Source organism: Stigmatopora nigra, chromosome 9 (assembly GCF_051989575.1).
Source record: "Stigmatopora nigra isolate UIUO_SnigA chromosome 9, RoL_Snig_1.1, whole genome shotgun sequence".
Lineage (NCBI taxonomy): Eukaryota > Metazoa > Chordata > Actinopteri > Syngnathiformes > Syngnathidae > Stigmatopora > Stigmatopora nigra.
In genome coordinates this window covers 3487489-3503678 of record NC_135516.1, presented here as the reverse complement: position 1 = coordinate 3503678, position 16190 = coordinate 3487489, and the positions used below count along the sequence as shown (strand labels likewise).

At 36.4% G+C, this 16190-nt stretch overlaps 1 protein-coding gene across 1 annotated transcript; it reads left to right on the top strand.

Moving 5' to 3' along the window:
• The first annotated feature begins 2699 nt into the window (after positions 1 to 2699).
• Positions 2700 to 15856, top strand: LOC144201669 (myosin-7-like). Its single transcript, XM_077724418.1, has 38 exons — positions 2700 to 2900; positions 2994 to 3137; positions 3219 to 3375; positions 3451 to 3478; positions 3545 to 3653; positions 3952 to 4044; positions 4133 to 4196; positions 4951 to 5049; positions 5162 to 5265; positions 5342 to 5480; positions 6222 to 6340; positions 6404 to 6553; positions 6670 to 6840; positions 6904 to 7213; positions 7297 to 7373; positions 7905 to 8110; positions 8203 to 8326; positions 8396 to 8532; positions 8665 to 8920; positions 9020 to 9262; positions 9538 to 9714; positions 9785 to 9930; positions 9994 to 10084; positions 10281 to 10670; positions 11168 to 11294; positions 11573 to 11691; positions 11780 to 11976; positions 12047 to 12230; positions 12324 to 12489; positions 12569 to 12693; positions 12761 to 13069; positions 13143 to 13346; positions 13981 to 14277; positions 14772 to 14876; positions 14959 to 15054; positions 15175 to 15309; positions 15628 to 15636; positions 15836 to 15856. The coding sequence occupies exons 1-38, from the start codon at positions 2700 to 2702 to the stop codon at positions 15854 to 15856; spliced, it is 5829 nt and encodes a 1942-aa protein (XP_077580544.1).
• Positions 15857 to 16190: the final 334 nt, after the last annotated feature.

Below are 16190 nucleotides of genomic sequence, written 5' to 3'. Positions count from 1 at the left end.
ACAATGGTATTTATTTTTTTGTAATGGAAACAATTACTGTTGGAGCAGTAGTAAATTATGGTGAATCATGTGATCATTTGACATTAATTCAGTGTCAAACCGTTTGCAATTTCCAGTTTCGGTGGAATTATTTTGCACCGTATAACACTGATTTGGAAACATGACTTGAAATCAATCAGCAAGCCTTTCCAACCCCATTAAAATATATTTGAAAAACAAGAGTGTAAATGGCTTTTTATGTAGTGCAAGGGTATCAGACTCGGGTTGGTTCGCGGGCCGCTTTAACATCAACTTGATTTCACATGGGCCGGACCATTTTATATATAATATTTAGATTTTTTTTAAATAAATGGATTAAAAGAACTGGATTAAAAGCCCTGAATATTCAGATTATTTATTGATAAAACAATGTTTATTTTAGCTTTTTTAAAATATATTTTTAGATTTTACAAAAGTATTTTTGAACTAAAAACACAGAAAAAATGGATTAAAAATTACAATTATTGATTTAAAAGCGGGAAAATCAAGAAATTTAAAACACATCTATTCACTTCATTTTAATTTAATAAAAACAGAAGGTCGGCTCTTATGATTTACTTTCCCAGGCCACACAAAATTATGCGGTGGGCCAGATTTGGGCCTCGGGCCACCACTTTGACACAGGTGCCCTAGTGCAGTGTTTTCAATAGAGTAACCAAAAAAATGGTGAAATACAAACAGATTTTCCTCTTATGCACAATTCATAACATATTTAACAAGAGAAGCACACTCTCATATTTTTTTTAACTGAGGTTCTAATCTCCTAACTGTTAAACCATTTCATTTTTCTCCATTGTTAAGTAAATAATATTGCTTACACATGATAATAGGTTTTAATATTAAGCCTGGTTAAACTTGTCAAATATTTTGAAAACAAGCATTTTGTTTAAAGGCATTTTTTCTTTTGAGAATATTTTTATCAATTAATCTGGATTCCATTATCAAGTAAATTGACAATATATTTTAATTGGCAATTAATCGTTCATTTAGATACTACTTAGATTTACATAATTTCCCTCTTGGCCTCTTAGTAGTAATTATTATTTAATTTAGATTTTTTTTTAAGTATTCAAATGTATTTCAATTTTTTTCATGGAAAACAAAAACGGAAAATGATTATTTTTTCTAAATAGATTTTGAAAACAATAATATTACACAGTATTCCAACACAGGACATATTTTGGGTTCAAATGGACATACCTGACAAAATATATGAAACTCCGAGTAATATAACAAACAATAAACTTGACACAAGAGTTAACAAATTGAAAAAAATGAGTGTTTAGCTAAGGTTAAAAATACTATTTTGTGCAAGCCTGTCTGTCCAAATACAAAAATTGATCTGTCTTTAGGACATTTTTTCGGTTCAAATGGACATTCCTGACAAAATATATGAAGCTCCGAGTAATATAACAAACAATAAACATGACACAAGAGATAACAAATTGAAAAAAATGAGTGATCAGTCAAGGTTAAATATACTAATTTTTTTGACTTTCCAAATATAAAATTTTTATCTGTCTTTAGAAAACGTAATGACGCAAGAATGTCTTTTACCTGCAATACAATGCATGCAGGCGGAACAATTTTAAAAGCCATAGCATCAAAGATATCGATCGTAATTGTAAACAGTGATGAGTGATCACAAAGAGGTGCCACAGCTGCGACCTTGGCCTTGTCTTGTTTCTTTGTAGACAGCAGCTGCAACTCTTATACGTCCCTCTTCAAATGTATTTTACACCATATCACTTAACAGACTATTGTTAATCTCATTGCGTTTGGGGTATCATAAGTTTCAATGCATACAAGCTCACAATAGTACTTAATTTAGAATAGGAACAGTAGCAATGTCGGTCGATTCAACTCATTCTGAAATTATTTTATAATACAAAAACATTTGTACTTTTAAATATATTCCTGCTGTTTTCCTTTGGGATTTTCCGAGACCTAGCAATATTTAAAATATAAGGTGAAATTATATATTCATATAAATTCCTATTCACATATTGCATGTAAAAAAAAAAATCTTCAACTTTGCAACCTGTAGTCGAAAAGCAGTGATAATTATAAGTTGCTTCCATAATAGCACTGCAATTGATGGAGAGTTTTGCCCCGCCCCATCTCATACCTTCACCATGTCATGCCCAAGCTATGTTATTGTTCTGTTATGCACAAGGTGAAAGCAACAAATAGCAGCACTAGACTCTACCCAATTTGGAAGATTTCCTTTTTTTGATATGCAAATGGGATGCCATTTCTGTCGCACCAATCACCTTATTTGGCGGAGTAACAACCTGTATTAAAGGAGAGGAAATCAGGCATCCGCAATCTCTGGTCTTGTTGCTTGTCAGAGGTTGACAATTTAAGGTAAGCATAACACTAAGATCCATATTTACCATTGAGACTTGAAATATTTCTTTTTGACCATATTTACTTTTAATTCTGTATTATGTGTTAGAAATACTTGTTTCTGTCACGTAGCAACTAAACAAAAGTATCATTTTTTTCATATACCTTTTTATGTCTCATATGTTCAGATTTAGTACATTTTGTCAAATTTTGGGGCATCATTTTTTGAAAAATTGTGGGATGAAAAGGAAGTGGAACATAAATTTGTCTACAGACATTATATTGTCTCTTTTCAGGAAAAAAGAAGCAAAATGGGTGACGCAGCAATGGCAGAGTTTGGACCAGCTGCTCCTTTTCTTAGGAAGTCAGATAAGGAGCGATTGGAAGCCCAAACGCGGATATTTGACATGAAGAAGGAGTGCTTTGTTCCAGATGCTGAAGTTGAGTACGTGAAGGCAACAGTCACTAATCGTGAAGGTGACAAAGTCACTGTCAACACTGAGTTTGGAAAGGTAGTCTACCACTCTTATGATAGTTACTTGTTTGAAACCCTACAATCATGTTCAAATTTTCATCTTGAATAATCAATCATTTTATTTCTACAGACAGTAACAGTGAAGGACTGCGATGTGCATCCTCAGAACCCACCAAAGTTTGATAAAATTGAAGACATGGCCATGTTCACTTTCCTTCATGAACCTGCTGTGCTGTTCAACCTCAAAGAACGCTATGCAGCATGGATGATCTATGTAAGAAATTAATTGTAATTTCCTGTCTTGTTTGATTTTTTTTTAGAATATTGTTTTTTATTTGAATTGTTATTATGCCAGACCTACTCTGGGCTCTTCTGTGTCACTGTCAACCCCTACAAGGGGCTACCAGTCTACAACCAAGAGGTGGTTGTTGCCTACAGGGGTAAAAAAAGGAGTGAAGCACCCCCTCACATCTTCTCCATTTCTGACAATGCTTACCAATACATGCTGGCAGGTACAAAGTTCAGTCAAATGTTATGCTGTTCAAATACAAAACCTGCAACTAATGAGAGCTTCATTTGATTTACAGATCGAGAAAATCAGTCCATTCTCATCACGTAAGAAAACACTCATGACCACTTGATGTTATTGTCAATACAACAATTATCTTATTTTAAACACAGTGGAGAATCTGGTGCTGGGAAGACTGTCAACACCAAGCGGGTCATTCAATACTTTGCGAGCATCGCTGCTGTTCCGAGTGGAAAAAAAGATCAAGCTGTTGAAAAGAAGGTGTCACTTCAATGCAATGGGACTATAAATATGGAATATGAATATATATATATATATATATATATATATATATATATATATATATATATATATATATATATATATATATATATATATATATATATATATATATATATATATATATATATATATATATATATATATATATATATATATATATATATATATATATATATATATATATATATATATATATATATATATATATATATATATATATATATATATATATATATATATATATATATAACCCTAACTCCGATATTTTTGTCTGCAGGGGACTCTGGAAGATCAAATCATCCAGGCTAATCCCGCTCTAGAGGCTTTTGGTAATGCCAAAACTATCAGAAATGACAACTCTTCTAGATTTGTGAGTATATTCATTAAATTCAGGTCACCATTCAGCATATTTCTCTTCTAACAATTGAATAACAACTGTGTAACACATTTGTTCTTAGGGAAAATTTATCAGGATTCATTTCGACAATCGAGGGAAATTATCTTCTGCTGATATTGAGACCTGTAAGTAAAAAATTCTCTTACCACCTTGTTTAAATTTTACTCATTTTCAATGCTTGTGGGGTGTTGAAACATATACATATGAAAGTACGGGGAGTGGGTCTTTTCAGTAGAACACACAGGACAATGCCAGTGGGGTCGAAGTGTATGGTTGTCTGTCTTATTGGCTAGGCACCAATTCCGCAATTCAGAGTGTCCACCACCTGGTGCCTATTGTTGGCCGGGATAGGCTCCAGCACCCCCTCAGATCCTTGTAAGAATAAACAGTATGGAAAATGAATGAATACATGAACATATTCAAGAAAAGATTACGACTCAGCCCAACCTGTGCTGTACTAATTGCAGTAGAGAGGATACTGTTTTTAAGAGTACCTCAACAACGGTCAATTGCATTTCTAGCATTATCCCATCATCAACTTATGGTTCTGTCCATGATGGGACTAGAACAGCGTCCTCCAACGTCAAGTATTTACAGATTGAGCTACTACCATGCTAGAGAGGCAGTTAAGTGACAAAATTTTATCGGTACTTTAAAAATGCGCCCACTGAAGTAATTGACCAAACAAACTTGATCCAAAGAACATGAACACACAACAACGCAGAAGTGCTAACCATTTGTCCACTCTCCCCAAAAAATAGACATATTCTTGTTGTATTTGGTTCTTTTCATCTCATTTACACACCTATGTAACCAAAAAAAAATGGGAACATACTTTTTAAACTGTAACACAATATTCCATGACCATCCATTCAACAGATCTTCTGGAAAAGTCGCGTGTCACCTTCCAGCTAAAAGCTGAGAGAGACTACCATATTTTCTACCAAATCTTATCTCAGGCAAAACCTGAACTTCTTGGTAAGTACACAGCATTAGATTCCTGGTATAAAAATGAAATCTGTAATACTTGCCCAAAGAAAGTAATCATGGTTCCCTGTCCTTTGTAATTTTATGTATAACATAATTTTAGAGATGATGCTCATCACCAACAACCCCTATGACTACGCCTTCATCTCCCAAGGAGAGACAACTGTAGCATCTATCAATGACTCTGAGGAGCTTATGGCTACTGATGTAAGGTTTAAAATAATTGAAGTTTTTAATTCAACAACTCAAGTCCTGTTTTTGTGTTGTTGTTTTTTATTTCTAGGAGGCATTTGATGTATTGGGCTTCACTAACGAAGAGAAGAATAGCATTTATAAATTAGTAGGTGCTATCATGCACTACGGTAACATGAAGTTTAAGCAGAAGCAGCGAGAGGAACAGGCAGAAACCGATGGCACGGAAGGTAAGAAATCCTCGAGTGTTTGCATAGCACATCCTGGATTGACAATTTAGTTTGCTTATTCTTGGAGTTTTGATGTCCCATACTGGATGGTCTGTGTCAAATTGGAATTTTTATCTATAGTCACAGAGGTGGTAGCATATCTTCTTGAGACACGCTGAATTTTAAGTTGATTTGGCAATTGGTCAGTTTTTAGGGTTGTCATCCAGATGACCAGTAAGATCCGGACGAAGGTCCTTGTCAACCTTATACAGTTCAAGACATACGAAAATCCATATGTCAGTCGTCAGATTTTTTTGGGACTCAATCCAGTCAGTCCATGCAGAAGTTGGGTTGTCTCTATTATTAAAATGCTCTGTCCCCAAGCACCTGGTGCTTGGTTACTTTTACTCATTTTGGCCGGTGTTCTATTGTTCTATTGGTAGATTAATGGGATGGGTCCCTTTTTGTTGTCCTTTCTAGCTGTTAACAAAATAATATCAATAACTGCAATAAGAAATATCTTAGATTGTGCAATATTTTAGAATTTACCTTGCCCGGACGTGACTTTTTATACTTTTATATTTCTTATTATGTTTTTACTGGGAAAACGCACTTTGTGGACTATTACCACCAATTTCATTATACACAGACGTGTATAATGACAATAAAGGCTTTTGATTTGATTTGATTTGACTATAGATATTCAGACATTCTATAAAAATGTAAATAAACACAGCTTTTCTGCAAATATTCTCTCTTCAGATGCTGACAAAGTTGCTTATCTTATGGGCCTGAACTCAGCTGACCTCAGCAAAGGTCTCTGTCATCCAAGAGTAAAAGTAGGAAATGAGTGGGTTACCAAGGGACAAAATGTTGCCCAGGTAAGAATTTTTTGAGAATCCTTGGAGGAAATGGAGGGATTCAGTTCATTGACTCCTTTACAGGTTTACTATGCGATTGGTGCATTGGCCAAGTCAGTGTATGAGAAGATGTTTTTGTGGATGGTGGTCCGTATTAATCAGTCACTGGACACCAAGCAGGCTCGCCAATACTTCATTGGGGTTTTGGATATTGCTGGATTTGAGATCTTCGATGTGAGCACTGTTTATTTATTGGTGGAGTAAAAGGATATTTCTCATTTTTACTTACGATGGAAAATGGTGAAAAGTTGAAAATAAGAGGTCTTTTCTCTATCCAACCTCCATTACAGTTCAACACCTTTGAGCAGCTGTGCATCAACTTCACCAATGAAAAACTGCAACAGTTTTTCAACCATCACATGTTTGTGCTGGAGCAAGAAGAGTACAAGAAGGAAGGCATCGAATGGACATTTATAGATTTTGGCATGGATTTACAAGCTTGCATTGACCTGATTGAAAAGGTGGGAGTTAATTAAAATGTCTGACAGATTTTCCACACTTACACCATCTTCTGTTCTCCTTAGCCCATGGGTATCATGTCCATCCTTGAAGAGGAGTGCATGTTCCCCAAAGCAAGTGATTCAACTTTTAAAGCTAAGCTTTATGACAACCACTTGGGAAAATCTAACAACTTTCAGAAGCCCCGAATTGTCAAGGGAAAAGCCGAGGCTCATTTTTCTCTAGTTCACTACGCTGGAACTGTTGACTACAATATCAACAACTGGCTGGTTAAGAACAAGGACCCTCTGAATGAGACTGTTGTTGGACTTTTCCAAAAGTCTAACCTTAAACTATTATCAATTCTCTTTGCTGGGTATGCAGGAGCTGATTCTGGTATGTTGATTTCTAAGAATAACCACGGTAATGAAATAAACGTGTCAGAAATTAAATCTTTAGATGTGATTGCTTTCATTTAGCTCAAGAGTCTGGAGGCAAGGCGAAAGGTGCTAAGAAGAAAGGGTCATCCTTCCAAACTGTCTCTGCTTTACACAGGGTAAGAAATTATTTCTTTCCGGAAGAGTTGTGCAACTTTCACTGAATATAGCAACAGACTCATTGTTCAGGATACTCAGTCCAAAGACATTTGGAGTGGTTGTGGAAGGAGAACTATAGTACTAGATTTTCCTGAAGAACCATATAGGCATGTTTGTATATCTGGTAATACTGCATGCTAAAGTTCTCAGTTTTTCTTCATCACGTCAATTTATTTTTATCTCCACACCTGACCCATTTACTATGTTGTTACTACATACACACAGCTCGGGTTTCAACATTGCTGTGATTCTTTTTTTTAAACAAAAATGGGGCCCCTAGAATCCGATTGGTTGGCCACCAATTCAGGGTGTCCCCCGCCTGGTGCCTCTTAGCTACCTAGGGTCAGAAAATGAATATTGTCCAATAACAATATAAACTAATACTCAAAAAAATAGTCTTTTGTCACCCATAAAACTAAATTCTTTCAAAATAGGGTAATGGTTTATAACATTTACATAAACTAAGGAAACAAAGTTGTCAAACCTTGCAGGAAAATCTGAACAAGCTAATGACCAACCTGAGGTCTACTCACCCCCACTTTGTCCGCTGCATCATCCCCAATGAGACCAAGACCCCTGGTGCCATGGAGAACCCTTTGGTGATGCACCAGCTGCGCTGTAATGGTGTGCTGGAAGGGATCCGAATCTGCAGAAAAGGCTTCCCCAACAGGATCCTTTATGGAGATTTTAAACAGAGGTTTTGTTCTGGGAAAATTAATCAATTTATACACATGTAGACATTATCATTTAGATCATTTTAAATGATATTATTTTCAATTCCCATTAAAGATATCGTATTCTGAATCCGAATGCAATTCCTGAAGGACAGTTCATTGACAACAAGAAGGCTGCAGAGAAACTGTTAGGTTCTCTGGATATTGACCACAACCAGTACAAACTTGGGCACACTAAGGTGAGAATTTTATGAAGGAGAGTCTATTTATTATTATTTGTGTGTATTATAATTAATGTGTCCCAACAGGTGTTCTTCAAAGCAGGACTGCTTGGTCAGCTTGAAGAGATGCGAGATGACCGATTAGCGCTGATCATTACTGGCATCCAATCTCGGTCAAGGGGTCTTCTTGCAAGAATTGAATTCCAAAAGATTGTTGAACGGAGGTAAAAAAGTCAATCATTAAAGAGAAACTTCCACTTACCCAATATGATGAGCGTTTGAAATTGAATTAAGAAATTTGGATGTACGAAAATAATGTTTGTACCCCAAAATCAATCACCGTTTATTGTGGACAGGGATGCATTACTTGTAATCCAGTGGAACATCCGTGCCTTCATGGGAGTTAAGAATTGGCCCTGGATGAAGATGTACTTCAAGATCAAACCTCTGCTAAAGTCAGCAGAGACTGAAAAGGAAATGGCCAACATGAAGGAAGAGTTTACCAAACTAAAAGAGGCTTTTGCAAAATCAGAAGCCCGCAAGAAGGAACTGGAAGAAAAAATGGTCACACTTCTCCAAGAGAAAAATGACTTGCAGCTTCAAGTTCAGTCGGTATGTCTACCATCCCTAACACTTCTCAATATCTATTGTTTAACATGAATAAAATAGTGGCCACTCAGCTTTACATAAACTATATCTTTGTAACAACAGGAGCAGGATAATCTTTGTGATGCAGAAGAAAGATGTGAGGGACTGATTAAAAACAAAATCCAGATGGAAGCCAAGACCAAAGAGTTAACTGAAAGACTCGAGGATGAGGAAGAGATGAATGCTGAGCTAACAGCTAAGAAAAGAAAACTAGAGGATGAGTGCTCTGAGCTAAAGAAAGACATTGACGACTTGGAATTAACCCTGGCGAAAGTGGAGAAGGAGAAACATGCCACTGAAAACAAGGTACAACATAGACTGTTGGGTCTGAAGTTACAGATCCCCATAGGTCCTAACCGTGCAAAAAGGGATAACGAGGCAAGAGACTGTGCTGCGTTTTAATATAACCGCGGTTGGGAAAGTTTGGGATGCAAATTTGTCATAGAACAATGCAATACATCTTAGTATGTCCTTTGAAATGTACATGTTATTGTGACTCCTGTTTTACGCAACTTCACATAGACCCTTGAATACTTAAGACCTTCATTCATGAGCTTCGAATGAAAATTGTTTGGGAATAGGTCAAGAACTTGACCGAGGAAATGGGAGCTTTGGATGAAATCATAGCCAAACTAACCAAGGAGAAGAAAGCCTTGCAAGAAGCTCATCAGCAAACGCTGGACGACCTTCAGAGTGAAGAAGACAAAGTCAACACTCTGACAAAGGCCAAATCCAAACTGGAGCAGCAAGTGGACGATGTGAGATTTAAGATGAATGACAATTTGCCAAACATCAATGATAACTAATGTTGTGTGTGATACCCAATAGCTGGAAGGATCCCTGGAACAGGAGAAAAAAGTGCGAATGGACCTTGAACGGGCAAAGCGAAAGCTTGAAGGAGACTTGAAGTTAGCTCAAGAGAGTCTTATGGACCTGGAAAATGACAAGCAACAACTTGAAGAGAGGCTAAAAAAGTAAGAGATTCCTAATCTTTTTTGGAATGGTTTCAGGAGACAAATACTTCTGTTCATCCACAGGAAAGATTTTGAAATGAACCAGCTTTTGAGCAAAATAGAGGATGAGCAAGCCATCAATGCACAGCTCCAGAAAAAATTGAAGGAGTTACAGGTAATACAATTCTCTGAAAACTCCATTTCATTCACAAGTTGAAACTTAATTAATACAGTTACTGCAGTTTAAATCATGGTGGCTATTCTACGAATAATCGTTGTCTGTATTCCCAGAAGACGAATTGTATAGCGTTACATTTTTGGGGGGAATTTTTGTGTGGAATATTTTGAGATTTTATTTGACATGGATATAGGCTAGGATTGAGGAGTTGGAGGAAGAGCTTGAGGCAGAAAGAGCTGGCCGAGCCAAGGTGGAAAAGCAGAGAGCAGACTTGGCCAGAGAGCTGGAGGAGATCAGTGAGAGGCTGGAGGAGGCAGGTGGAGCCACATCTGTCCAGATTGAGATGAACAAGAAGAGGGAGGCTGAGTTCCAGAAACTCCGCAGAGATCTGGAGGAGGCCACCCTGCAGCATGAAGCCACCGCGGCCACACTGAGAAAGAAACAAGCCGACAGTGTTGCTGACCTGGGGGAGCAGATTGACAACCTGCAGAGAGTCAAGCAGAAACTGGAGAAGGAGAAGAGCGAACTCCGACTAGAACTGGATGATGTCGTTTCCAATATGGAACATATTGTTAAGTCAAAGGTAATGAACACTATACATCACAGACATAGTATTTCCAATATTTCCAAAATAAATAACACTAAATAATGTATTTTTTGTCGGCATCAATGCCATTTCAGTACATTTATTATTCACTTTTACACTTGTATTCTTCTTTTTTTATCATAGCTTTCCATGAGTGATCCAGTATGCACAGATTCATCCATTTAGTACTTTGCCCAATGTAATATCAAACCTAGCTTATAAGAATCTCAAAGCTCGGCTTACCTCCTTACAATCAACATGACTTGAATATCCTCAAATATATATAAATATATAATATAGAGATTAACACAAGAATAAAAGAACAAGGGATGATGGTATATTAAATATATAAGTTTTCTTTCTTGCTTGCTTGTTGTTTTTTCCAAAAAAGGAAATAAAAATTATACATTTTGATTCTGCCCAACCATATTACCCTCCCTTAAACAGTACAGATAATGAATGCCTGTATCTGTGGCGTTTTTTTTTCTATACAGACTCATTTGGAGAAAATGTGCCGAACACTGGAAGACCAGATGGCTGAATATAGAACAAAGGCAGAAGAGGGACAGCGTACGATCAGTGACTTCACCACTCACAAAGCAAAACTTCAAACTGAAAATGGTATGCTTAATTTCTCTCTCCTTATATATATATATATATATATATATATATATATATATATATATATATATATATATATATATATATATATATATATATATATATATATATATATATATATATATATATATATATATATATATATATATATATATATATATATATATATATATATATATATATATATATATATATATATATATATATATATATATATATATATATATATGTATATATATGTATATATATATATATAAGATCTCTCTGAAAATAATTAGGTGAACTCACAAGGCAACTTGAGGAGAAGGATTCCCTAGTGTCACAACTCACAAGAGGAAAACAATCATACACTCAACAAGTTGAAGACCTCAAGAGGCAACTGGAAGAGGAAATTAAGGTTGCACATGTCCTTGTTCTGAAAATCCTAAACACACATGTCTTATTGCAACAAGTGGAACAGTCATTTTAATTCAAATATCTTTTAGGCCAAAAACGCATTAGCACATGCTGTGCAATCTTCTCGTCACGACTGTGACCTGCTTAGAGAGCAGTATGAGGAGGAACAGGAGGCCAAGGCTGAACTGCAGCGTGGTATGTCCAAGGCCAATTCTGAGGTGGCTCAGTGGAGAACTAAGTATGAAACTGATGCCATCCAGAGGACGGAAGAATTGGAGGATGCCAAGTGAGGAAACTGCACAGAATGATACACTGGTAATATCCGACTAAACTAAAGCTCTTGGATCATAATTCAGGAAGAAACTGGCTCAGCGTCTACAGGATGCTGAGGAAGCTGTGGAAGCAGTGAATGCTAAATGTTCCTCACTGGAAAAGACTAAGCACAGACTGCAAAATGAGATTGAGGATCTCATGGTGGATGTTGAGAGGTCAAATGCCGCCGCTGCTGTCCTAGACAAGAAACAAAGAAACTTTGACAAGGTTTGAATAATTATATACGGAAGGTCGGCGGCGCCTGTTATCTTACTGCCGGCACAGGTTTAAGAAATACACCAAGTATGGAATGTCTTTTAGGTCTTAGCAGAGTGGAAGCAGAAATATGAGGAGTCTCAAGTAGAGTTGGAAAGCTCTCAAAAAGAGGCAAGGACTTTGAGCACAGAGCTTTTTAAACTGAAGAACTCCTATGAAGAGTCTCTAGATCACTTGGAGACTATGAAAAGAGAAAACAAGAATTTACAAGGTCAGTTTAGCACTTAAAAAAATGGATTTCAATGTAAAAACATTGGTATATTTTCAATATGGTTCCTTTCATTGCAAAGAGGAAATCTCTGACCTTACTGAACAAATCAGTGAGAGTGGAAAGAGTATCCATGAACTCGAGAAAGTACGAAAGCAGTTGGAACAGGAGAAGTCCGACATTCAAACTGCTCTGGAAGAGGCAGAGGTAAATTATCTTAATAAATTAATTCAGACTTTAACAAGTATAAAATTAACTTATTTCATATTTATAGGCCACCCTAGAGCACGAGGAAGGAAAGATTCTAAGAGCACAGCTTGAGTTCAGTCAGGTGAAGGCTGACATTGAACGCAAGCTTGCTGAAAAAGATGAAGAGCTGGAACAAGCCAAGAGAAACCAACAGCGAATTGTGGACAACCTTCAGAGCTCACTTGAGGCTGAGACCCGAAGTAGAAATGAGGCCCTTCGTTTGAAGAAGAAAATGGAGGGAGACCTCAACGAAATGGAGATTCAGCTAAGTCAGTCCAACAGGCAGGCAGCTGAGGCGCAGAAGCAACTCAAATCTCTTCATGCAATTTTGAAGGTACTGTATGAAATTATTGGAAAATAAAGACACAAAGAAATTAACTTTTAACATTTGGGTTTTCATTTTCAAGGATTCCCAACTCCATCTTGATGAGTCTCTCCGTGCTAACGATGAGCTCAAAGAGAACATTGCCATTGTGGAGAGACGTAACAACCTCATTCAGGCTGAACTGGAAGAACTTCGGTCAGCTCTTGAACAAACTGAGAGAGGACGTAAACTGGCTGAGCAAGAGTTGCTTGATGTTAGTGAGAGGGTGCAGCTACTGCACTCACAGGTAAGATTGCAGAAATGGCAGTTGTAACTTACTGACCTCCAAAGAACTCAAACTCTTGCAAATCGTGCATTTTAATTTTCTCTTATATATTGAGGCTAATTGGGACTTGATGAGTGTAAAAAAAAACAACCAAAGAATTATCTTTTTACATAATCTATTTTCGGAGAAAAATGATGTCCGCATCGTTAAGTGGACGCCAGGCTTCTGTAGTCCAACATTGAACATTGTAGTCTTTGGCAACCAAAAATGTGATGTCCACACATGTGGACGCCAGGTCATAGTCGATTAAGATTTTGCTCCTACAGTACATTTTTGCACATAGGGCAGTCATAGTTCCATTTTCTTTCCTCCTGACATGAATTTCAACAGTGTTCCAGTTCATATTGATAATGAGTTAATTTTGTGGTTTTTAAATGTTTTACTTTTGTGGTTCCTTGGATTTTCTTTTCTCATTTATGAATGTAACAGGCCATTGTTGTTTTTGCATGGTGGCTGTGAAGTAGTCATCACTTTTCACTAATCATTTTGTGGAGTGATCTGGACACAGCTCTTTGAAATGATGCATCTATTTACCAGATATTTTGAAATTATCACTCACCTGGTCACAGTTTTCTTATTTCACCCATTTAATTAGAACACCAGCTTGCTAAACCAAAAGAAGAAACTTGAAGCTGATACTTCCCAGCTTCAAAGTGAGGTAGAAGATGCAGTCCAAGAGTGCAGAAACGCCGAAGAGAAGGCCAAAAAGGCAATTACCGATGCTGCTATGATGGCAGAAGAGCTAAAAAAAGAGCAAGACACCAGTGCTCACTTGGAGCGTATGAAGAAGAACATGGATCAAACCATCAAAGACCTGCAGCACCGTCTGGATGAAGCTGAACAAATAGCGATGAAAGGGGGAAAAAAGCAAGTGCAGAAGCTAGAGGGCAGGGTAAGTTATAATGAAATGATATTCATTGACAAAGCCAATACATTCACATTGCAATAGCACCGCTACATCCAACAGGCAGCATGTGTATGTAATGATATATTTTTCTTTGTTTCTGTTGGTTGTTATTCTTTTCTTCCTGTTTGTTCTTCCTTTCTCTTTCTGCTAGAACACAATTTTCTGTCTGCTGCCTTTTCCGAATGAACAAAACAATATTAATGACCACAACCGGGATACACGAAACTCTCATGTGGCACATTATTAAAACTGTACGGCCTATAAAAACACTTAGATTATCTTATTTTTTTAAAGAAACAACAACCTGATTTTTTTGTGACCTTTAAGACAAACAATTAAGATTATTTAGTGTTGTTCCATGTTCTTCCTATATATACAGTATATGTCATTGATGGACTTCTCTGTGACAACTTCAACATACCTTTGATTGACTTAAATATACATTAATTATTACAGTTTCTCACGTTATCGTTGAACAGATCAAAGAGCTGGAGAGTGAAGTGGAAATCGAACAAAGAAAATCTAGTGATGCCGTCAAAGGGGTGCGAAAGTATGAGCGACGTGTCAAGGAGCTATCTTACCAAGTAAGAAATCCATGTTATAAAAGGGTCAATTATGATATGAGAAAGATGGGTTGATTCATTTCATTAAAAACAAACATTTCAGACCGAGGAAGATCGTAAGAATCTAGCCCGTCTTCAAGACTTGGTGGATAAACTTCAATTAAAAGTAAAATCCTACAAAAGAAGTGCTGAGGAAGCTGTAAGTATTTGCTATTCTATCGTGAAATCTTATTGATTAACATAATCAGATTGAGCTAATATCATGCTAGAGAGGCACTTAAAAAAAGTAGTGTCAAAATACATTGATCGTGTCTTGTAGGAGGAACAAGCCAACAATAATATGGTAAAGTTCCGCAAGATTCAGCATGATCTTGACGAGGCAGAGGAAAGAGCGGACATCGCTGAGACTCAAGTCAACAAGCTGCGTGCCAAGAGTCGTGATGTCGGGCCAAAGGTCAGTTTTTGGCTTTTATAAAAAACAAAAATGGTTAATGTTTTGTTAAATAATGAAAACTCCCTTATCCTCGAAAATAGGACAAACATTTGACTAAATTCCCATTGTTGCTTTTATAAGATTAAAAAACATTTCTTAATAGTGGGAAATACATTTTAATCTATTAAACGCTGTGTTAAGTTTGACTATTACAGTAAGAATTTTAAAGATCATTCTTGACCAAATGAAACGGATAGGTTAAATAATAATAATAATTTGAAGGATATAGTTGGAACAGTCACCATTCTGCAGTGAATCTTTCTCTTGTCTATGATAAAGACTGCTCAGGTTTGAGTTCCATTCAGTGGCTTGGGATTGTGAGCGCGAATGGTCTCTATATGTTCCCAATGACCAGTTTAGCCTGTTTAGCCCTTTTGGCCTAAATAAGTTAGGATAGGCTACAGGACCCCGTGACCCTAATGAGCATTGACAGTGCAGAAAATGAATACCTAAATGATTGAATAATTTGATTTTCTTTTTTCTGTAGAAAGGACAGAATGAAGAATGAAGCCCCTATGTCATCTTCCTTTTTCTGAGTCACTCGTGATTCCTTAAGTGTGTTCAGTAGAATAAAAGTATCTGCATATTCACTCTGTGTCTTTTATTTTCTTCTAAACTCCACAAAAATTCTTTGGCTTTAGTACTGTATCATAAACTATTAGAGCAATACTAACAATAGTACCACTTCAATATAAGACTCAGCATAGTAAACTCCAATAAAAAAAAACATGCACAAAACACATATGACATACTACATGTGTACTGTAGCTTAAAAATTCTATAATAGAAAACGCAAAAGGGTGTCAACCACAACTCCATAAAACTGTATAAAACAGCTTAAT

Coding starts and splice junctions, on each gene's coding strand:
- LOC144201669 (XM_077724418.1), top strand. CDS start 2,700: ATGGGTGACGCAGCAATGGCAGAGTTTGGACCAGCTGCTCCTTTTCTT. Junction 4,045..4,132: donor ATGACAACTCTTCTAGATTT/GTGAGTATATTC, acceptor ATTTGTTCTTAG/GGAAAATTTATCAGGATTCA. Junction 12,490..12,568: donor AGAAAACAAGAATTTACAAG/GTCAGTTTAGCA, acceptor TTCATTGCAAAG/AGGAAATCTCTGACCTTACT.